The sequence below is a fragment of the Staurois parvus genome, unplaced genomic scaffold (genome assembly GCF_062004578.1).
Source record: "Staurois parvus isolate SC_StPar_1 unplaced genomic scaffold, SC_StPar_1.0 ptg000051l, whole genome shotgun sequence".
Lineage (NCBI taxonomy): Eukaryota > Metazoa > Chordata > Amphibia > Anura > Ranidae > Staurois > Staurois parvus.
In genome coordinates, this window is record NW_028317847.1 from 6,561,375 (window position 1) to 6,585,245 (window position 23,871).

At 43.6% G+C, this 23,871-nt stretch overlaps 1 protein-coding gene across 1 annotated transcript in view; it reads left to right on the forward strand.

Moving 5' to 3' along the window:
* The window catches only part of LOC149470212 (cyclin-dependent kinase 14), a gene marked incomplete at its 3' end in the record, with an annotated part of 401,956 nt that overhangs the window by 43,959 nt on the left and 334,126 nt on the right, over window positions 1-23,871 (forward strand). The window contains exon 2 of the mRNA XM_089666421.1: window positions 6,945-6,976. Within this exon, the coding sequence (XP_089522547.1) occupies window positions 6,945-6,976 (32 nt within the window). The remainder of the gene's footprint in view (window positions 1-6,944; window positions 6,977-23,871) is intronic.

Below are 23,871 nucleotides of genomic sequence, written 5' to 3' on the forward strand. Positions count from 1 at the left end.
CCCGAGGCAGGTGCGGGGGGTGCGGTCCGCATCGGGTGACACCGACTGCACGGGGTGACACCAGACCTGCTCCACAAAAAGGTAAGTTGTAAAGCAAGCCAACGATCCCCGCAGGATGGATCCTGAGGGGATCGTCGGCATGCAACCTATACGGGGTGACACCAGACCCACTCCAAGAAAATAAGTTGTAAAGAAAGCCGACGATCCCCGCAGGACGGATCAGATCTGCGGATTGAGCATAATGGATCGGAGTCTGATCCATTCTGCAGGGATCGTCGGAGGGGGTGTCACCAAGTGTTACCGCACCAGGTGACACCAACCCTAGGGACGCCTCTGACAGTACTTACTGCTTTTTGTATTTACAGTAGTGTATGTATGTGTGTGTATATGTGTATATATATATATTATAATACAGTTCATGCAGGGTTTTACTTACCATAATGCTTTTGAGTGCCAGAGGGCAGAAAGGTGAGGCTGGGTTCACCCGTGTGCGGTATGGGAAAACACTGCAATCTCACTGTTTGTGATCTGAAGAGGGTGTCAACACCCCAAATGGATCGTAAATGCAGTGCAATAAAAACTAGCACATCCCTTAGTAAAAGCAGTACACCGTGAATGCACCAATCATTATTAGGTACACCGTTAACACTTAGTCCACCATATTATCACTGTCCCACTAGAAGTCACTGATCGCCACCATTACTAGTATAAATAATAAAAAAAAATGAAATTCCAGTGTATATATATACCATGGTTTGTAAATGCTATAAACTTTTTCAAAAACCAATAAATATACACTTATTGGGATTTTTTTTTTTTGTACCAAAGACATGTAGCAAAATAAATTTTTTGCCTAAAATTTTATGAGAAATTTGATTTAAAATGTTTTTATTGGATATGTTTTATAGCAGAAAGTTAAAAAAAAAAAAAAAAAATAAATTTTTTTATATATATAAATTCCCCCCCCCCCCCCAAAAAATTATTGCTCTGTTTTTTTTGTTTTACGTAAGAAAAAGAAACCATGTTGACCAAATACCATCAACAGAATGCTCTATTTGTGTGAAAACAAGATATAAATTTTGTTTGGGTACAGTGTTGCATGACCGCGCAATTGTCAGTTAAATTGGAGCAGCGCTGAATAGCAAAAAATTACCTGGTCATGAAAGGGGGGTAAATCTTCCAGAGGGCCAGTGGTTAATGGGAAAGCCAGTGGTTAAAGTAACGCAGTACAAAATGGCCTGATCATGAAGGGGGTAAAATCTTCCAGAGGGCAAGTGGTTAAACCCTGAATTCCAAGAGGGTGGTATGACGGGAGTGACTTTTGGGGGTGGGGGGACCCCTGTATCAGCTCCCTAGATTCCTCTTATGTGTAACCCACCCTGTGCCTGTTAGGGGTACAGGGTGGTCTGCCCTGATATTGTGTAGACATGTATAGGTGGGGTGGGGGGTTGTTCACTGCCACGTGGTTGTTTCATTGTTCTCTGCCATGCGGCTGCATCCCATTGTTCTAGCAAACTCTTATGGGATGTAATGTTTGTGTATTGGTGTGGGGGTTGGTCATTGTTCACTGCCATGTGCTGCATCCCATTATGTGTCTTGGTTTGGTGGGGGGTATTACCAGCAGCCCTTCCCCCTGATGGGACAGCCTGCTGATGTGTTTCCTGTTCCTGGTTGTATTTCCCCACCCTGTGTGTGTGTGTGTGTGTGTGTGTGTGTGTGTGTGTTTCATATATATGTATGTGTATATGTGTGTGTGTATGTATATATATATATATATATATATATATATATATATATATATATATATTCTCTTGTGTTTTTTGTGTTAAAACAAAGCAGTTGACTTCCTGTCTTTAAGAGTCTGGTGCTGTCTATTTCCCGCATGATCAGCGGTGGGGTCTGTGGATGGTGTTTGGACGGGGAAGCGAGAGTATAACGGAAATACCCTAGCGCGGTCGGGGTCCGGTTCCGTTACAGGTGGTTACACCCTTAAGGAGCAGATTAATTATCAGTGTCCTCTATTGCATTTCTGCTAGTTTTGGAGTATCTCAAGGCTCACCCTCACTCCATCCAAGTTAAACCAGCAAATAAACTGCAAAAAGATATGCACATCCTGTTTTCTGACTTGAGTGACTGTGAACTACTGTGTGCCGGGCTGCCATGTGCCTATCAGGAAATGGAACCTGGGATCCACCAGGCAGCCCAGCCTGGGGTCTTTTCTACAAATATCAATCTATATATTGATCACAGTGGATGATGTTCTAAATCGCATCTCTGTGATACATATTTTACCCTTCTATTAAATCAGAATTGCAGGGAAGATTTTCCACATATTGATTCATTTCTTACCATCTCTTCAGTGAATATTTTGTACAATGTTCTGGTAACAAAGATTAAAAAAAAAAAAAAAATCATGAAGTAGATCTTGACAGTAAAAGGGGTGCATTTTGTCTTTAATAAATAAGCAGGTCTTCTAGCAAGACCCATAAACTATGTTCTGTTTTATGCTGAAGGAGCTTTCTACGTCTGGGTTGTAGTAATGTGTGATGTATCATTTATTCATCGAACATACAAAGCCGTAAACTCCAAGTTCCCTAATTGAAAGTTAATGTAGATATTGATCGATACCTTTTTAAAAGCTATCTATAATTCCAGTGCACTAATAGCTGTTGCAGACTCGCCGCGTTAACATGGGTCCAACAGAGGCAGTGGGTGGGTCACATGACCTGCCACATCAATGCCCTTGCTTCTGTAGTTTTGCTGGTTTACCCCTGGGAAAAGGAAGAGAGGGGGGCACCGTGTGCGGTTTTTTGTTTTGTTTTTTAAATCGACATCCACTTCCCACTGCTACTTTCCATAATGTGAATCCTTCTCTCCTCCTATCATAGAATTGCAAAAAAAAAAATTGTTCTGTATGTGGTCCCCCACTTCCAGATTTCTTGCCTAGTCCCCACACTCCTGCAGCTTCCTGGGGTACTTTATTTCATGCACCTAAGAGGCTTTGAGCCTGTAATAGAAAATACACATACAGCTCTGTGTGGGGCCAGCTGGCTTTTTTGCTCTTGCAGCCTTTCTTTCATGATGCAGCACCCTGCTCCCCAAATTCTGTTCCTGTGATGCCAATACAGAAAATGGGGGGGGTGCTGGCATTACTGGAACAGGCACAGATTGAAATAAAAACACAGATCGATATTCTAACCCTTCCACGGTCTCCTAATTTTTTTTACTTGTTTGAGTGTCCCCAGTGGAGAGACTTTCCATCACTTCCTGTTGTGACAGGAAGTAGTTATCTCCCTAAAAGCAACATGAACAGCAATAAAACAGTGACAGGCTCTATACAAAACAAAATAAAAATAAACTGGAACTAAATGTTATAAAGTTGATTTTGTAACACTCTGCTTTATAGATATGGTAAATGCTGCATGTAGCAGTTTTTCACTTTTGAAAAATTGTAAAATTTGGATGTAGTAAAGTTGATGAACATTCTTGCAATGGATAGATTTTGCTCTTAATGCCTACTTTAAATATTCATTAGTAATGAAACACTTTTGTACCAATTTGATTATTTCTCAGAGGTCCTTTTTAGTATGGATGCTAATCACATCCCTTGATATAAACATGACCACTAGAGGAAGAATGTACAAAAAAAGTATATTAAAAATATGGCTTTGAATGTACTATATAGACGAGGATAAAATGAGTGTTTTCGGGAGAAATGGAAAAAGTGGGAGGAGTTTAAGAAGGCTAAATTTAATTGAAATTGTATAGAGGGAAAATACACGTATACTCTAGGACTCTAAAAGAGAGAAAATATGCTGAAAGGTGGTGGGGTGGAGGGGTAAGGTAAAGGTTGGAATAAGGAGGGGGGGGAAAGGGGAGTTATGTTTTTTGTTTTTTTTGTTTTGTTTTTTTTGTATGCTGGGGGGAAATAAAGGAAGAATGTTAGGTTGAAATTTTAACTGATGGAAGAGAGAAAATGAAAACATTTAATAAAATATTATTGAAAAAAAAAATATGGTTTTGAAGACCTTGGACAATAGGCATGAAAAATGTCAAGGTCTTGTAGAAAATCACATTGGAGGTAAATACTGCAAACTAAAATTTAAATTAGAATTGTAACTTCCTTTTAAAAATTAAAGTTTTTTTCTTTGGTGAAATCAATTTGAATTTGTTACTAAGGGCCACAACGTAGTATGTTCTTTTAAAAACTTAGTTTAGGGTGCTAAACGGGAAAGTCAATGAGCAAGCAAAATATCAGATGGTATTTTTGATTCAGGGGTACAATTTAATGAAAAGTGAAAAACAGAAGTCAGAAAAGTCAATCGTGTATGTAAAGCCAATTTTTGTAATTTTAGATACAGTGATGAACTCACATCAGGTTTTCATTTCTTACACAAGTAGATTAAGGCTACGTTCACACTAGCCTTGTGTGCAGGCGGCAGAGAGGCGTTTGGGAAGCGTTTTTACCGCTTCCCAAACGCCTCTGCCAATTCTGCACATTACAGCACATGGTGCTGTTCTAACGGGAGCGTTTGCGTCGCGTCGCGTCGCAGCAAAACGGACGCCTCTGGTCGAGTCGGGAGGCTTTGAAGCCTCCTATTCTCGTCTATGGTGCCGCTCCGCAAACGCCCGGCTGGCGTTTGCGGTGCGGTTGCGACGCGTTTGCGGGGCGTTTGCGGAGCGGTAACACCACTCAAACTGTATTATAGGCGTTTGTGGGGCGTTAACGCTCGGCAAACGCCTAGCAACCGCCACTAAACCGCGCATGCGGCGTTTGCGGAGCGTTTGCCGAGCGTTAATAACGCCCCACAAACGCCGGACCAACGCTTGCCAAACACTATAGGGGCGTTTGGCAAGTGTTGGTAAAACAGCCAAGTGTGAACGAGCCCTAAAGGTTCTGGAACCCTAAATTTTTGTTATATATTTTTATATTATGAGTAATCTGGATATTGGTATAACACATTTTACACACCTCCTTGGGTTGTGATTTAGATGAATAAGTCTAAAAAAAAAAAAAAAAAAACCAAAAAAAAAAAAGCACCACACTGTAATATTTATGTCAAGATATACATTTTATTCTAAAGAAAAAATTACAGAAGCCAGTGCATTTTGAGGGCTAAGCTCCGCTCTTCAATGATCTTCATCAGGGGGAAATAATGTATGTGCACTCAAAGGTCGATAAACAAATGTGTGTTTTTTGATTGGGATTGAATTTGCTCAGCATTCAGCAGCATTAGGTTTACAGTTGTTGCTGTTGTTTGTATTTCGGCTAGGGATTTTCACCCTCCCCATTAGTCACAGTGAGTATTGTCACTGAAACTGAAAATGAGGAAAAATCCAAAATTTTGAGTGGTTACTGGAACATAACTAGAGAGATAATCATCCACTTGTTCCGATGACAACTATCTCACTTTCAGAGAGATTTTCCTGCTTCCTGTTGTGTCCGAGATGGGAAGTGAAATAGGTTAATTATACAAAATGTTAGGCGCTCCCTTCACTCAGGTTATCGCTTGCAAAGTCCAGCCTTCAAACTACTATTTGCATTGATTAATCCCATATATTATCAGAGTCCCAGAATGTAACGTTCGCATATCGTTAAATGTTCCACTTTTACTCCATGGCCCAGAATTTGTATATACCCGTGACTTAGTTCTTTAAGAATACACCAGGGCCTTATCACTGTCACACAAAAATCAGGAGAAGGCTCCCCAATGGTAACATCTGCCTGAGGTTGGCACACAACAATTTCCAAAGGGTAATGGTCCCTGCCCTCAGCGGTGTTTTGGCTTTTACCATGTGGCAACCAACACATTTCAAAGGTTACAGTTCAACCATCTTCTTTCCCTGATGATTAATAAATAACATGATGCAAATAAGCTATTTTCAGCCAGGGTTCCATGGAATTTCGGGTTCCTCCAGAAGTTGCTTGGGGTTCCTTGACCGGTGGCTATTTGACCTATCTAATGGTGCCTTCATATTTCCAAGTCCATCACCACTTGAAAGAACCAGTAGGATGAAACCATTGACCTTTTTAGCTGACTGTAAGGGGGACATTTTTCCCAATGACACCAATATAAGGGGCATTTTTCTAATGACCCCTGTTGGACTATTCTTTAGCATGGGCTCCCTGAGACCTAAAAATAATTTAAAGGGTCCTTCTGGAGTAAAAGGTTTGAGAGGCTGATTTAAGCCGGCCATAGATGGTTCAAACCTTGGTAAGTTCAGCAGGGACTGGCCAATATTTGAAACCATCTATGTGCAGGCTGAATGTATCCATCGATCGACTTGGGTACAACCATCATTTCAGACTTTCAGTATGTGACTATTGCCATTGGTTATCGCCGCTAGTAGCAGTCATTGTGCTCTCCCGGTAGGGACTGCTGCCCGCGCCCACCTGCCAGGAGAATACAAGAGCTCCGCAGGAGGGATTCCCCCATCAACACTGACTGAATCGCACCATCTATGACCTGCCTTACTGACCCTAAGGATCCAACACCAACTTTAATTTTATTCTTTTTAATGTGAAAGTTTTTACTGTAGTTAGAATAGAACCTGGATTCCAAAAGTCCTACATTTTCATAATCTCTGAATCAAGAGATTTCCTAGGTTCATCTTCTGTCAGTCCTCTCCCCAACCCTGCACTGTGTTCATTCTTCACATTTGCTGAAAACTACTAGACCAGCCCAACCTCAGGCGTGCTGCCATACTCCTTGTTGGTCCATTCTGGCGTAAAGATTTCACTCCTAGTATCCATCTATCTAAGGCCATGCTTTCTGTTTTTGATGTAGCCACCTATCTAGTTTAGTATTGTTTTTTTAACACTTGTATTGTACTTTTGGTTTGTTTGCCATTCTCTAAACGTACTGCATATTAAGCCATGATTCTTGCTGGAAACCCTTCGTTGACAAAGTACAAAACATATTTTTTTTTTTTTCTTTTTTCAGCCTTGAAGAAGGAAGAGAACACCATCGATGAGGTAAGTCATGACCTTTATTTACTTGCGATGAATAATTTCACCTGTCTGTTGCAATGCTATTGTAATCAGAGGTGCTGCCACTGATAATGATGGAAAGTAATCCTTTTATTATAGGTTGCAATTGCTGTCCCCTACTGAACATTTTTGTCATCTGGCTGTCTCTTTTGATGCTTTGGCTTCAACTATCACAGACTCAGAACAAGTGTAAATGGAAAGATTTATGACCTGTTTGATCTCCATATTTGTACTTGGCATGTGACTCAAAATGATTAAAATCACACGCAGCCTGGGAAGTGGCATTTCCAGAAAGAAGCCAGCCATGCCTCTCTACATATTTCTGTTGAGATGGGTGTACTTAACCCCTTTATTGCCAGCTCTCACCAGCCCTTTAACGTCTTGTACAATTGTGGCAGCCCTTACCACTGCTCTGAAAGGCAATCCACCATGGATCGTTGGCAGTTGACAGGTGGCTGGGCAGTGATATGTCATCTGCTCAACAACCCCGCGTTGCAATCGTATGCTTTGCTCATGGTCACAGTGTGGTTGCAGTGCGACCTCATCAGGGGTGGACTGACAACTCATGGGGCCCCCGGGCAATAGGGGATCATGGGGCCCAAACTCAAAAAAGCCTATGAAAAAGGTACCAGGGGCATCTTATGGGGTGCCCTACTGACCACGGGCCCTCGGGCGGTGCCCAAGTTTCCAAATGGTCAGTCCGCCCCTGGACCTCATTGACCTGAATAGATTGTGTTCGGTGACATACCATCTCCCCGCAGTCTGTCAAACACCTCTAAAAAGTGATTTGATCGCAACTGCATGTGTAAACATAGCCTTACTGTAAGATGAATGAAAGGTTCAGTTTGGCTTTAATGCAAAGTATTAGCGTGATGGGCAGAGGACAAGCATTTCCAGATTGGGAGGTTGACAATAGCCTCCTTCATCTTTGCTCATGGAAGGTGTACTTTTAAGTGACTTTAAAGCAGTTCTTGTTTATATACAGCACAGTGACTATGCTAAAGCTCACCTTTTTTGTGAATTTTTCATCACAATGCGAAAATTGCTGATTATCACAATGGAAAATGTTTTCTTTTCACCAAGAGCCTTTTCAAACCTTTACGTTCTAGTATGCTGTGTTAGCAGGTGATGTATTTGGGTAGTACATTCATTTGAATAGGCTGGCAATACACTAGAGCACTTGGTGTATGATACCGTAAATATATTTTTTCTATGTCTTTGTGTTTTTTTTTAAAAATCATAGTCTGTATCATTTTCATGTACTTCTTCCATATGGAAGTAGCTGTTTGGTCCTGCCAGTCACCTTTCTTCCTTGTCCTAAAGTGACCACACAAAGAGCAGAAGCTGATCTGTGTTAGAGTGGTCAGTTTTCATCCTTTGGCTGGCCATTTAGAGGTACAGGACACTGTGCAGGCACACAGCATGTCTGTATTAGGTAGTTCTGTTACCCAACCAATCACAGCCTGCCTCTGGCACATGCCTCCTTCCCAATCACAGATTGCCTCTTGAATACACCCCCTGCTCAAGCACAGCCTGTATTGTGCCTCAGGCTGAAAAAACTATAGCAGGGGTAGGTGACCTTAAAGCAAAACTCCACCCAAAAGGGGAAATTCTGTGCTAAGGCTTCCCCCCCCTTACATAATTGGCCATCTTTTTGGGAGGCAGGGGGAGTACCTCATTTTGACAGGTTCCCAATTCCGCTTGGATCGCCTAGACAATCTGAGCAGAAGTGCTCCTTTTCCCCCCTCTCTCTCCCTGCAGTCTTTTGGGACACAGCACAGGTCCTGGAAGGCTGCAGGACCAATCAGTGTGCAGTGCGGCTCGCTAATGCGCAGTGGGCACCCGGCTGTGAAGCCACAATCTGTCAGAGCCGGGTGCCCACAGCTAAGATGCCGGCGCTGGGGACCGAATATAGTACCGGTCGCGTCCTTTGGTGAGCACACCACTGGATCCGGGGACAAGTGTGTCAGCAGCTAAAGTTTTTGTAGCTGCTGACTTTTTTAATTTTTACAAAAATGACTGGAGTTCCTCTTTAAAGAGGTGGAGGTCGACCTGAATGATATGGGAAAAGTCAAAGATCACCAGGCACTGTGTTGCCTCCTCACACCTGATTTAAACCTTTCATTGCTGTACTACCGTGTCACAATAACAGCAATCATGGTTCTAAGCCAGGTGGTGAGGCAACATACCACCTCCTCATGAGTCAAACCGACTTGGACAACTTTTCAGAGGAGCACAGCACCTGCTGCATTTGTGAATGAGCCCTTAGTTGCATTCGGCAGCGGCACTCTTAGGTCTTATTCATGCATAAAGGTGGAGGTGGTAAAACCCTGTGGTTGAGCCACAGATTTACTGCCCCCAATCCCAACCCCCTTTAGCTGCTGAGGCAGCAGCCAAAGGTACACACGTCGAAGCAGGAAATGAGCCCCCTGCTGCTTTTGGAGGGTGCTACCGCCTGCCAATCACGACCCCTTGAATTCAATGGGGCCACTCTGCAAGTGCCCTGCAACTGCATGCTTCTGCAGGGTTCAAGGAGTTAAAGTAGGCGGTGAAAAAGCAACACAATGCTGTCTGCTTTAACCCCTTGTTTGCTGTACTGCACAAGATTGCAGCGCATTTTCAGAGCAGCCTCATTTACTTAAGTGGGTCATGCTTAGTGGGTGCCAGAACCATCAATACAAACAAATGGCCACTGCCCCAGTCTATAACTGGCCTTCACAGCAAGGAGCACATGGAAGGGCGACTCAAACGATAAAAGAGAATAATTCCCAGGCTCAACTTATCGACCAGCTTGCAAACAAACTGAATTGTCCTGTCGAACAGTTTGCATTAAAAACAGGGGTTTAGTTAGTACACATTTGCAAATACAATGCCTAAGCTGCAGAGCCCCTTCACGGCACCCCAATATTCTGCAGGTCCTAACTCTATAAATTTTGAGAGCCCCCATAGTAGAAGCACATGTATATTAATGGATAGACTGAGGGCAGGTGAGCCCACCCCTCCATAAAGGTACAGGGGCGCACTGGACCTTGGTTGCCACTATATGCTGGGTGTCCAGTGCACTGGGATCTTGTCTCTTTATTGTTTGACATGCCACAACCATCAACTGGCATATTACTCCTGCTACGATGTGTGTATGCCCTTGACTAAAGGGGCTGTGGTTGGGGCAGAGGTGGTAAAAACACATCTTACATATAGGGTTTTACCACCCTCTAAACTGCAAATGTAAATTAATCCTTAAACTCTCTGCCCCTATAAGGCTGCTTTCACACTGATGTGCTGCAATTTACCTGCACCGCTGGCGCAGTGCATCTGCAATTTTCTTGCATTCAGGAGTTTTTGGTGTGTTATTCAGAAGGTACACCAAACCTGCAGAATATAATATACATCTATGGCTCTGTGTAAAAAACCCACAGGAAAACTGCAGGTACACTGCACTGCAATCTCAGTGTGGCTAAACCGCAGCACATCCATGTGAAAGCAGCCCTATACTATTGTTCTGTCCCCACATGAAGGCGAATAAAGGTATAACTGATAATGGCTGTGTAACTTCCTACCTTCGTATCCAAGCAGTGGAGCAGACCGGACCGGCAGATGTTCAGGTTAGATGGATCCAAACGTATACACGAGAATGAAATCAGCGTGGGTTTATTTGGTCCAAAATACAGCGACAAACAGTGATACAATACTGTAAGGTAGTAGAGGTATTGATGCTGTCCTGTGATATCTTTCCTGAGGCTAACTGCTGGTCAAAAACTGATGCCTTCACAAGCCCAGGGTATTGAATGTCCTGTCACACAGCTATATAGCAGATAAAATGGCTGCAGGAAGTGACCAGAACCAAGGCTTGCCTAAAACCACGCCCAGCAGAGAAAACACTTACTAGCTATAACAGAGGCATGCAGCATGCAAATTCTGGCCAGCAGATGGTAGCAACAGATCAAGACATAGAAACAAACATGGTGAAATAAGAATTGGTAATACAATGCACAGTTAAATAACAAATATGAGGGGAACAGCACACTCCCCGTCTGAAATTCCATAAGGGATTTCACTATGACGAATGTCCATAAAATATAAAACCACCTGTAACAAAGCACATGTTAGAATGCAATAAACATAACAATATAGTAGATTCCAAGTTGGGATAGAGAAGAACCACAAAGTTCAAGTTCAGTAGAGTTCACCCAGCAGGAATGTTCTCGATGGGTAGTATCAAAATGAGTTCATTAATTGGCCTTGCGAACATTTTAAGCTCACCCTTTCTGAAGATCTTCAACTCCACTTTACGGACCTTGCCATCCTTGCTAGGAAGAACCTTTGTAATTAGTCCCATAGGCCAGTCAATCCGTGCGGTGTGTTGCTCCTTCATTAACACGAGGTCACCTTCTTTTAGGTTTGGTTTGTGGTGTTGCCACTTTCTTCTTCCTTGAAGAATATTGAGATACTCCTTTCGCCACCTGTTCCAGAAGTAATCGGCTAGGTATTGTACACGTTTCCAGTGTTTTTGGTAGATATTCGCATGAGTAAATTCTCCACTAGGCATTAGCGTAATTTCAGTTTTTTGGGTAAGTAGGATAGCTGGAGTCAGTATGGCTGGTGTTTCAGGATACTGGCACGAGGGGTCTAGAATTGATGATAGCTGAAACTTCAGCGAGAAGGGTGACTAGAGTCTCATGTGTGAGTCTTGAAGAGTTTACATCCATCGACATAGAATTCAAGATGTTGCGTGAGATCCCGATCATTCTCTCCCAGGAGCCCCCGATGTGGGAACTATGAGGAGGATTGAAAATCCAGGTGCAACCCTTTTCCGCCAAGTGATCTTGAATGGATTTGGTGTCTATGTTCAGTTCTCTACAGGCTCCAATGAAGTTGCTTCCACGGTCAGACCTCAACTGTTTCACTGGTCCTCTGATTGCGAAGAACCGTCTTAAGGCATTAATAAGGCTGGATGTGTCCATGGATTCTATGACCTCTAAGTGAACGGCTCGCACACTCATGCAAGTAAATAGTACAGCCCAACGCTTACTGTTTGCGTGACCGCCACGGGTCCTGCGTGCAGACACCATCCATGGCCCGAAGACGTCTAGGCCAACGTAGGTGAAAGGCGGCTCTGTACATAGTCTGTCCGCTGGCAAATCAGCCATTTGTTGGTGTAGTTGTTTTCCTCTAGCTTTGCGACAGTGAACACAGTCATGCAATACTTGGGCCACACGTCTTTTCATACCTATAATCCAAAGGCCAGCAGACCGTAACTTGCCCTCAGTGATTTGCCTGCCCTGGTGTTCAGTCTTTTTGTGGTAGTGTCGGATCAGCAAGACGGTGATATGGTGTTTGCTGGGAATGATGAGAGGATTTTGTTCTGCAACTCTTAGGTGGGCTTGATTCAAACGACCACCAACTCTGAGCAAGCCAAAACTGTCAATAACTGGATTTAAGTTGGCAAGAGGGCTTTTTATTGGAATCTGCTGTTTGTTGTACAAGCACTTCCATTCTACATTGAATTCCCCTTGTTGGACGTGACGTATTATGAGGGACTCACTATGAGAGATGTTCTCCGCAGAGAAGGGTTTATGGCAGACGTGCCAACCGTGACAATCCTTATCTTTGTGAGTATTGTGATAACATTTCGCAATGTGCACTAACCTTGCGATAGTCCTGACGAGTCTCGTCCAACTAGAGAAACGTTCAAAGCGCTGGCAACCGAGGCTGGAGGTTTGCTTTGTTCCAGTGCACTAACTTCAGCGTGGATTTCTGGATCATTATCCGGATCCTGGATGCTGAAAACTTCCTGTACACATTCGTCCGCCTGTCTTAGCAGAAACTCCGGACCTGTAAGCCAAGTAGAGTTAGTAAAGGAACCTACAGACATAGGTCTAGTGGCATGATATACTCCGAATGAAGGCAAGTAGCAGCACTTGTCGTTATTCCTTAAGGATGGAGCTGGTTCTGCATGGTTGTTACGGAATATTTTATCCACAAAGGCAACGATGTGTTCTCTCATTTCAGGCTTGCTGTTCATGGTACGCTGAAGAGAGTTAAATCTAGACAGAGCTTGTTCCCGGTTGTTCGGGAGTCTTACCCTGTTAGCTCGGAAGGGTAATGGAGAAACCCAGTGATTGGTTTCGTCTTTAAAGAACTCACTGTCCATTATCTCGACAAATTCTCTGTCCTCTACTGACAAGGCTACTTTATCGTCGTCCTTGGTTGTATGAAAGACTGATCTCCCCAAGTTGTCGGCAAAGAGGGGAGTAATGACGTCAGGTAGTTGTACGAGGCCTGGAGACTTCTCTCACCTCATAGTGATGAGGACACGGCTTAATGCAAGTTGTGCGTCCATCTGCACGCACGTACGTTTTGAAGGAGTCAATTCCTGGTTGATCTAAGCATACATTTCCTATGATTACCCATCCCAAGTCCAGTCTCTGGGCGTATGGTGCATAGTCAGGACCATTACACTGTTGACGCACCTTGTGTACCTTTTAGATTGTCTCTGCTGAGCAGGATTAGAATCTCGGCGTTGATGTCCATAGGTGGGATAACGTTGGCTAGGTGCCTTAGGTGAGGTTGGTGAAATGCAGCTTCTGGGGTAGGAATCTCATCTCTATGGTTGGGTATTTGATCACATTCGATCAGCGTCGGTAAGGGTATTTCCGTATCCCCACTGACAGGAGAAGCGATGAATCCTTGTGCTCTTCTGCCGCTAGTCTCTATGCGGCCCGAGCAGGTGTTTGGAATAAAGGGACCATCCGAACCCTATACCTTAAAGGCTTCAAAGAATTTAGGACCTGCTAGGGACCGGTTGCTTTGGTCATCAATGATGGCATACATTTTTACTGCCTTTTCTGGTAGTCCCTCTGGGTAGACCTTGATCAGGCATATTCGGGCACAACATTTCTCGCACTGGCCCTCCCCACATACATCCAAGCATGAGCAAGAAACAGCAGTCGCTGCATTAGCGTAATTTTGGGGCTCCCCGCCATGACTTGGAGCAGGACTGGTGGTGACGGCAGTGGGTGAATCTCTGGAGAGTGGGATTGGGTGCATAGCTGAGGCATGTCTTTCACTATGACACTCCTCACACTTGATGACAGATTTACAGTCCTTAGCCATGTGCTCTAATGAAGCACAGCATCTGAAACATACCCCGAGTTCGGTGAGGATTTTCTTGCGCTCCTGTATGGTTTTGGATCTAAACCCTCTACATTTGTTCAGAGAGTGTGGTTTTTTATGAATGGGACATTCACGATTGAAGGTCTTATCTCCTGATGAGGTAGTGTACCGTTTACCCGTGGGTACTGCAGGAGATGGTAGGTTAGTCTTTCTAACACTCACGCTGCTCTTAAAGTCTCTGTGTTTATGTGTGATGCTTTCATACCTTGATGATGTTGCTGAAGCTGTAGTGTTGAACTCCAGGAAGTCGAGGCTGGGGTCATTCCTCATCTGGGACTGTTCATCGATAAACCTACAGAAGTGAATAAATGGGGGGAAAGGTGATGTCGTGCTCTTTTGTACCTTGAGACTGATGCCGCCCACTTTTCTTGCAGACTGTATGGTAGCTTCACGACAATTGGGTTCACTCCGTGAGCTGTATCCAGGTAGCACAGCCCGGACAGACGAGGGTCACCCTTGGCAAGCTCCAGCTCCATGAGCAGATCACTTAAATCCTGAAGCTTCTGGACATCCTTGAGATTGATCCTTGGAACGTTCTGCAGTCTCTTGAATAGGGCCTTCTCTATTGCTTCTGCACTGCCGAAGGTACGTTCGAGTCTCTGCCAGGCGACAGCTAGACCTGCTTCTGCTTGTCCCACGTAGACAGTTCTGAGGCTCTTGACACGATTTGTGGAGCCTGGGCCCAGCCATTTGATCAAGAGGTCAAACTCCTGCTCTGCGGTTAGGTTGAGGTTAGCGATGGCGGCCTTTAAGGTTGCCTTCCAAGCTCTGTAGCTCTCAGCACGGTCATCAAATTTTGAGAGACTGGTGTTGATTAGCTCTCTGCTCACCATAAACCTGGCAAACTCAGACATATCTGATTTCTCACTGCTTGTTGCCATGACGACTTGTGATGCCCCTGGGGCGTATTGGCTGCCTGGCGTGAAGGGGTGAGATGCTTCCGGGTAGAATGATGTAGCTGCAGGGTTAAGCTTTCGTTTAGCCTCTGTATGTTGTGATGACTGCTGCTGGAGCTGTGGAGGTAGGCCAGAAAACGCCTGATAGCGATCTTTCTGTAACAACCGTCCTTGAGAGGGCACATCCGGGTAACGGTTATTAGGTTGCTCGAGTGCTGTGGGTGGCAGTGGTACCGCAGGTAGAGCTGACTTGGAGGTTTCAGTGTTGTCGGCTTGGACGGTACTGCAAACTGGGGGTGGCGCAGATACCTGATTCAGTACATAGTCACTGGTGCGGTCAACTGGATCATCTATCTCCTGTGGTAGCGAGCAGACTGGATCAAGACCTTGGCTCAATGCTTGCTCAAGTAGTCTTACTTTAGCTAATGCAATTTCCTCCTGCATCTCTGATTCAAAAATCTTTATTCGAGCCTCTGCCTCTGCCCTCTTGGCCTCTGCTTCTGCCTCTGCCCTCTTGGCCTCTGCTTCTGCCTCTGCCCTCTTGGCCTCTGCCCTCTTGGCCCCTGCCTCTGCCCTCTTGGCCTCTGCCTCTGCTCTTGCAAGAGCTTCTTTTTCTGTGAAGGAGCGTCTCGCTTTGGATTGCTCTGCGTTTATGCGGGCCTCTAGTAATCTGTCACTCAAGGCTGAGCTTCTTGAGCACGATGATTTGTATGACCGAGAGGAATGTTTAGATGAATTTGATCTGTGTGATCTAGTTTCTTGCAAATGCGAGATACAGAGTTCCGCTTTACCTTTAACATCCAGCACCATGACGTCTTTGTCTGGCTATTGATTCTGCCTTGCTCAGTTCTGATAGGGCTTCATCGATATTAGTCTTTTAGAAAGGTTATATACCTTGTGGACAGTCTCTTGTATCTTTCTTGAGCTGTGTCCAGCCGCCCGATGGCAACTTGTAAGCTTGTGGCATCACCTGAGGAGGATTTAAGTCCGGACATGAGGGAGGAAACTCGTTCCCATTGTTCCTCCAGGTTATCACATAGCTCATCTTTCGTGGTGTGATAATTTTCAATGACCTTTACTGTCGGTTTGAGAGAGCGTCTTGGTCGCACGACTTGTTCTGCTGGAAGTGTGGATTCTGTTCCCTGCCCTTCATGATGATCAGCATCAGGTTGCATTTGCTTTATTTCATCACTGGGGAACTGTGCAAAGTCCTTTTCGGCCATTTTGACTTGAGGTGCGCTGTCTCTTTAAGAAAATGAACTTTTGAATTGGACGCTGAAAATCGCCATACAGCTCCGATAGGGCACTTTGATAAAATTTCTAAGATGTTTAGAGTGAATTGCGGGGTTTTGGCGCGGCCACAGCAAAGTAAGGAGCGTGCAGTACTTCTGTTATGCGAGCAAGAGTTAATATAGGACGTAGAGAATGCTGGGCGAGTTGTGGAGGACTTCCAGGCGAGAGTATAGATACTGCGTATGTGCAGTGCTTCCGCATAGGCTTGTGGAACATGCACTGTAGCCGGGCAGATTTGCTGCAAGTGGGCCTGTTGCTAGGGAGATTCCTGAGTGTGGTACTGGACTCTGAGGGAATATGTAGGGGGGTATGGACTTTAAGGCAGTTTTTGACTGTTCTGTCCCCACATGAAGGCGAATAAAGGTATAACTGATAATGGCTGTGTAACTTCCTACCTTCGTATCCAAGCAGTGGAGCAGACCGGACCGGCAGATGTTCAGGTTAGATGGATCCAAACGTATACACGAGAATGAAATCAGCGTGGGTTTATTTGGTCCAAAATACAGCGACAAACAGTGATACAATACTGTAAGGTAGTAGAGGTATTGATGCTGTCCTGTGATATCTTTCCTGAGGCTAACTGCTGGTCAAAAACTGATGCCTTCACAAGCCCAGGGTATTGAATGTCCTGTCACACAGCTATATAGCAGATAAAATGGCTGCAGGAAGTGACCAGAACCAAGGCTTGCCTAAAACCACACCCAGCAGAGAAAACACTTACTAGCTATAACAGAGGCATGCAGCATGCAAATTCTGGCCAGCAGATGGCAGCAACAGATCAAGACATAGAAACAAACATGGTGAAATAAGAATTGGTAATACAATGCACGGTTAAATAACAAATATGAGGGGAACAGCACAACTATTATGCTCAGTGTATTGCTTCACACTGACCTTTTAATGTAACTTATAAACTGTACAACTCAGTTGAACAACAAACTGAAATCTTTTAGGTGCAGGGAAGTAAAAATAAAAAACTAAAAATAATATGGTTGCATAAGTGTGCACACCCTTATACTAATACATTTATTGAAGCACCTTGTGATTTGATTCGAGCACTCAGCCTTTTTGGGGATGAGTCTATCCGCATGGCACATCTTGACTTGGCAATATTTGCCCACTCTTCCTTGCAAAAACATTCCAAATCTTTAGGATTGCGAGGGCATCTCCTGTGCACAGCTCTCTTCAGATCACCCCACAGATTTTCGTTCGGATTCAGGTCTGGGCTCTGGCTGGGCCATTCCAAAACTTTAATCTTCTGGTGAAGCCATTCCTTTGTTGATCGTGGCCAGGTGACTGGTAGATTGCGGTCTGGGCTTGCTGACCCACCATCCCAGACACTCAGAGTGCAACGCAGAGGGATCATTTTGTAAAGTTTGAAGGTGTAGTAGGGAGCAAGAGCCGCATAAGCTGATTCCTCCTCTGTAGTGCCAGCTCCTGTTCCATGGGGAGTGATGCCAACTGTACTCCACCTCTTATCCTGGCTAGTGGTCTCCAGAGTGGTGCCAGCAGCAGGAAAGATCTTCGGGTCAGTGTGAAGCAATACACTGGGCATAATAGTATAGGGACTGTAGTGCGTTTCTGCAAAAAGCTCTAAAAAATGCATAGATGTGAACATAACCTAAAGTATCACTTGCTGCTGGCTGCTCATAGACATCTCATAAAAACAGACTATTGGCAAAGTGCAGAATGAAACCATCTGTGTTGGGTATAAATAAAGTTTCATGAAGCAAAAATACTTAGGATCAAAGTCTGGCAATGGGTTAACTGTTTGATATGAAGCAATGATTGTACATTGATGAGTTATTTCAGTAAGTGAATGGGATGCTTTGATGCAAAAGTTAATAAAATGGTGTGTGTGATATCCATTCAAGTTGTATCTACTCTTGGTGATTCTGTAGGCTAGCTCTCTGGGCACCTTGTTTGATAACACTTGAGGCCTTGTCTGTAGAATGTTCTTGGTGATTGTTTTTTTTTTTGGGGTTTTTTCTCCTTTTTTTTTCTTTTTGATAAGGTAGATCACAGGTATTTCCTCAACCCTCCCCATTTTCGTGGCCTTGGGACTGGCATGAAAAACTTTGATCATGCATATTCAGTTTGTGCATTCATACTGGGACCAATCTAGACAGGAGCCAATTAATCGATTAGCATGTCTTTGGCCCCTTTCACATGGGCGTTCCATTTTTTTTTTTTTTTTTTTTCCCCAAAAAAAACTGATCCATTAATATAAGTTTACTTCAGCCAGTTTACAGCTGTTTTTTTTTTTTTTAGGTCCGTTCCACTAACCATTGACCGTCGAATATTTAGTAGTAAGGAAATGTCACGGATGGACTTATTGCACAGGTGGCAACCTATCACGGTACCACGCTTGAATTCACTGAGCTCCTGAGAGCGATACATTCTTTCACAAATGTGTGTAGAAGCAGTCTGCATGCCTAGGGGCTTGATTTTATACACCTGTAGCCATGGAGGTGATTGGAACACCTGAGTCCAATGATTTGGAGGGCTGGCCCAATACTTTTGGCAATGTAGTGTGGGTTTGTGTGTGTGTGTGTGTGTGTGTATATATGTGTGTGTGTGTGTGTGTATATATGTGTGTGTGTGTGTGTGTATATATATATATATATATATGATACACACTTGGTAGGATAATTTTTGCATTTAGTTTATAGGCTGCTCATTTGCTGACCTCTTGGCTGTCTCTGGCTTCAGTATTTTCTAGGCCACAAACCCAAAAGACAGAAATTAGTGCAGTTCTGTCATTAATGGATTGTTTTTAATGTTTTAAACTTGTACCAGTGCTTGTACCTGAATATGGTTTAGTATCAGCCCTTTGCTGTCTCCCCTGTACAGCAGAGATCAGACTGGAAGAAGGTGTAGCTGCACAAGGACCCAACTAGCTGTGCCTCAGTGCTTATTATTATTATTATTATTAGTGGTACTTCTATAGTGCTGTCAGTTTTTACATAGCGCTTTACATATATATTGTATATTCACATCAGTCCCTAACCCTCAAGGGGCGTACAGTCTAAGGGATAGGTAGCACAGTGAAGTCTTTCTAAAAACAGAAGATATTCTGTTGATGTCTCATTCCATCACAAATCCCAAAAAATAAGAAGAATATTTATAATTTCCACAGAGCTGCTGGTGATAAGGCGCAACATTACAGAGCCATTTATTTCAAATTGTAGAGCACAGGCGTCAAACACAAGGCCCACAGGCTTCATCCAGGCCAGTTCGTGTGGCCATTGCACCTATCCTGCAGGTACCCCCTTGTCTTTGCCCCTAACTTGTTTCAGCAGTTGGCAGCAGAGAGGAGAATAGAACTCCTGTGCCAAATCCTGCACCTCTCAGTGCAGCTACAGCACCCATCATGTCTGCCTCCTCTGGTCTCCGCATTCAGCAGACTCTGGTAACTGAATGCACTCCTCTGGTCCTCCTCCAGACCCTGCACTTTCTCCTTTGCCGCTCTGCCCCCAAAGGGGATGCACGGTGATGTTAGGGAGGGTGTGAGATTCTTGACATCTGATGTGATCTGATGAGGGGTGCTCTGGACATCTACTCTTACAGATACAACTGGCCCTTTGAAGGCAACCATAATGCTGATCTGACCCGTGATGAAATGGAGTTTAACACCCCTGGTGTAGAGTATGGAAGCAATGATCTCTATGGAGTAGGGTATGGGGACCAATGAGAACATATAAGCCATGGCCCCCCGTGCATCCACTAATGAATATGTACATGTATGTCTAAACAGTAAGCAGCATCCGTCCTGTCCGGGATGCCACAGCTTAGTTTACTAACACTCAGAGGATGTGTGACATCACCGCGAGCTGGCAGTGTATATACAGTGTAACCCCATCCCTCCGTCTCCTCCTTTAATGGATCCTCTCCCGCCAGCCAGGAGACCCCCTGCACATATTTTCCCATGACACGCATTCCCCAGCCGCCTCTCTATTTGTGAGCCGTGACACTGCAAGTCATAAACACAGCTGTGATCACTCGGTAGGGGGTTCCTGGAGGAACCGCATTTAGGAAACTAAGTACATATTTGCCAATTTCCCTGATTTCTAGTAGAAGTTCCGGGTTTCTAATCACTACAACGCTTGTGTCTTTATAGCCCTTGTGGACCAAATGATTACATATCCCCTATGGGCCTGTTTATACGGCAATAACTTGGTCATCACTTAACCTCCACAGGATTTACCCCCCCCCCCCCCCTTCTGACCAGGCCAATTTTTGCTATACGGCGCTGCGTTACTTTATCTGACAATTGCGTGGTCATGCAACGCTGTAAATAAATTGCATTTAGGTCCTTTTTTTTCCCCCCACAAATAAAGCTTTCTTTCAGTGGTATTTGATCACCCTTCCTTTTTTTTCTTTTTTTTGTTTGTGTTTTTTTTGTTTGTTTGCGCTATAAAAAAGACTGACAATTTTGGGGGGGAAAAAAACAAACACTATTTTTTTACTTTGTGCTATAAAACCTATCCAGTAAAAAAATTTAAATCAAATTTTGTTATAAATTTAGGCCAAAATGTATTCTGCTACATGTGTTTGCTAAAAAAAAATATAAAAAAACCCTGAATATGTGTAAATTGGTTTTGTGGTTTTTTGTTTTTTGTTTTTTTTAATACGAATAGCGGCGATCAGTGACTTATGGTGGGACTGCGGCGGCATTCTGACACTGGGGGAACGGACTGTCACTGACATCCCAATGACACTAATACAGTGATCAGTGCTAATAAAAAGGACTGACACTGTACTAATGACAATGGGCAGGAAGGGGTTAACATCTGTGGTGATCAAAGGGTTAACTGTTTTACAGGATATGCTGGGTGCTTTACTAGAGAAACATGCTGCTGTGTATTCTATGCTGTGCAGAGAAATGCACAGCAGCATGTCCTTTCTGGCAGGAGAGAGACCTGTGTTTACGCATGTGCAGAGTGTTTCCTAGAGCTCTGTACTGTTAGCAGATGGATTGGGGACAGTAGAAGGGGAGGATCAGAGAAGACAGGATCAATCAGCCTTTTTATACAGCGGATTAACCCCTTTAGGTTCCACAGTGAGTTTAACAAGCATGCTTTACTGCATATACAGACAGATTTTACTGTTGTGGGTTTAGGCCCCACCATCCCTATAGAAATGAAATCGTACAATACATTTTATTATTTGGTGACACTTACAGACTATCTGCAAGTGTTATATTACATGGCTGTTATTTTGAGAGACAGCGATTTGATGGCAATAGCAGCTGGGGGGAAGGAGGAGTGACAGGGTAGAGGAGCAGAACATAGATCCTCTACATCCTAAAACTTTGACGTTTTTAGGATGTATCTGCTCTATTTAATATCCAGAAGTGGCTAAATATTTTTCTTGGATATTTGTCATGCCTTTTTTTTTTTTTTTTTTTTTTTTTTTAAGAGTGGGGATGCTTAAAGCTGGTGATGGCAAATGCCAGTCAATTTTTACTAAGCAATCCATGCATTTGGTTGTTCACCAGAATTGATCTATCAAAACTGAAGCAGAAACTAGACTTGTGCCTTATGGTCCCTTGAAGTGGGAAGTTTTAGGAATGGACAGTGTGAGCTCTGATATGGTCTCATCCCTCGGTCAAGGTGGTAGAGGTCCTGATCTGGATGTAACACCCCCCCCCCCCCCCGCCAGCACCCGCCGTGATTGTACACTCCGGGTGCCAGCCAGTGATTCACAGCCGGGACCTACTGATTGGCTGTGTGTAGTCACAGCCCAGAGCTCTACACAGAGGGAATGATCTCTCTCCGTTTCTCATATCTGCAAAGCAAGGATGAGAAAATTAGAGATTGTTTAGTAAAAAGCAGATCACTTTACAAATAGTTAGGCACACATTTAACCCCTTGATCACTCTAGATCTTAAACCCTTCCTAGCCAGTGTCATTAGTACAGTGACAGTGTATAGTATTATAACTGATCACTGTATTAATATCACTGGTGATGTCAATGGCAGTTAGTCCACTGCACTACCACAGTCTCCTTTTTAGAAGTCACTGATCATCACCATTAGTATATATATATAAAAAAAAAAAGTTCCAGTATATATACCATAGTTTTGTAGGTGCTATTACTGTTAGGCAAACCGATCAATATACACTTAAGAAATGTAGCAGAATACACTTTGGCCAAGATTTGTTAAGAAATGTTTGTTTTAGAACAGTAAATATTTAAAGATTTATTTATTTTTCAAAATTTTTGGTCTTTTTTTTTTTTTTTTTTTGGCTTTTTTTGTTTATAGATTTCAAAGAAAAAGTGGTGATAAAATACCACCAAAAGAAAGCTTTGTGTGAAAAAAATATTAATTTTGTTTGAGTACAATGTTGCATTACTGCGGAATTACCAGTTAAAGCAGCGCAGTGTGGTATAGCAAAAAATGGCCTGGTCATGAAGGGGTTAAAACCTTCCAGAGCTTAAGTGGATAAAGAAGCTCTCCTCCTCTGAAAACTGGCCTTGTGTTTTTTGTGGGTCTCAATTTCCCTGCAGTTAGTACTCGCCCTCTAGGGGCAGTATAATCACACCTCCTCATTCCTGCACATGTGGCTTTTTGACTTTCCAGCTCTTCTCCTGAACATAGGGAGTAGTGATGGGCCGAACACCCCCGTGTTCTGTACGTGGTCGAACATTTGAACCTAATAAATGTTCAACTTCAAACTTAATGCAAGTCTATGGGACTCGAACTTGAAAATTCAAGTGTTCATTTTGAAGGCTTGTATCTAAGTTATTGGCCATAAATTGGGTATGGGGACTCTGGTACCGCCCCCGATGCATCGGTGAAAACATTTTTTTTCAAAAAGTACTGTGTTTAAAGGGGCAGTCATATTTTTTTTATTGCTTTAAAGTAAAAAAAAAAATCCTTTTTAAATGTCATGTCCGGGGGTGTCCCCTTAAACTACCTGCAAAGTTGCACATCTGTACAATGTATGGAACCTGTTGCAGAAGGATTAACAAATTTTTATTTAAAAAAATTACATTTTCATTAATTTTTAAAAAATGCATGGGTCTCTCCCCCTCATTTAGGCCTGGTAGGACAATTCAGAGAAGCCCTACCTCCCAAAAATGGGGGGGGGGGGGGGAGAAGAGTGTAAAAGCCATATCAGGGGAAAAGTGGGGGATCCCCCTTAAATTCCTACCAGACCCTGATCCGAGCACAGGCTTGGCAAGGCAGGAAAGGTTGGGGACAAATGAGTGCCCCTCCCTGCGGCTCATGATGCCATGTGGGGCAAGGGCCTCTTCCCCATAACCCTGGCCCGGTGGTTTAGGGGGTCTGTGGGCAGGGGAGCTCATTAGCATCAGGGTACCCCTGTAAATAAGAGGGCACCCTGATGCTGGTTTCCCCCAATGAATAATTCACTAAAGGGTTACATTTTGTAAAGAGACTAGTCTTTTGAAAACTTCCTTTTTATTGAACAAAAAACAAAATAAAAGTTTTTGACAAGTCCTTATTAAAAGGAAAGAAAAAGAGAAAAAAAAATGGTTCCATCATTGGAA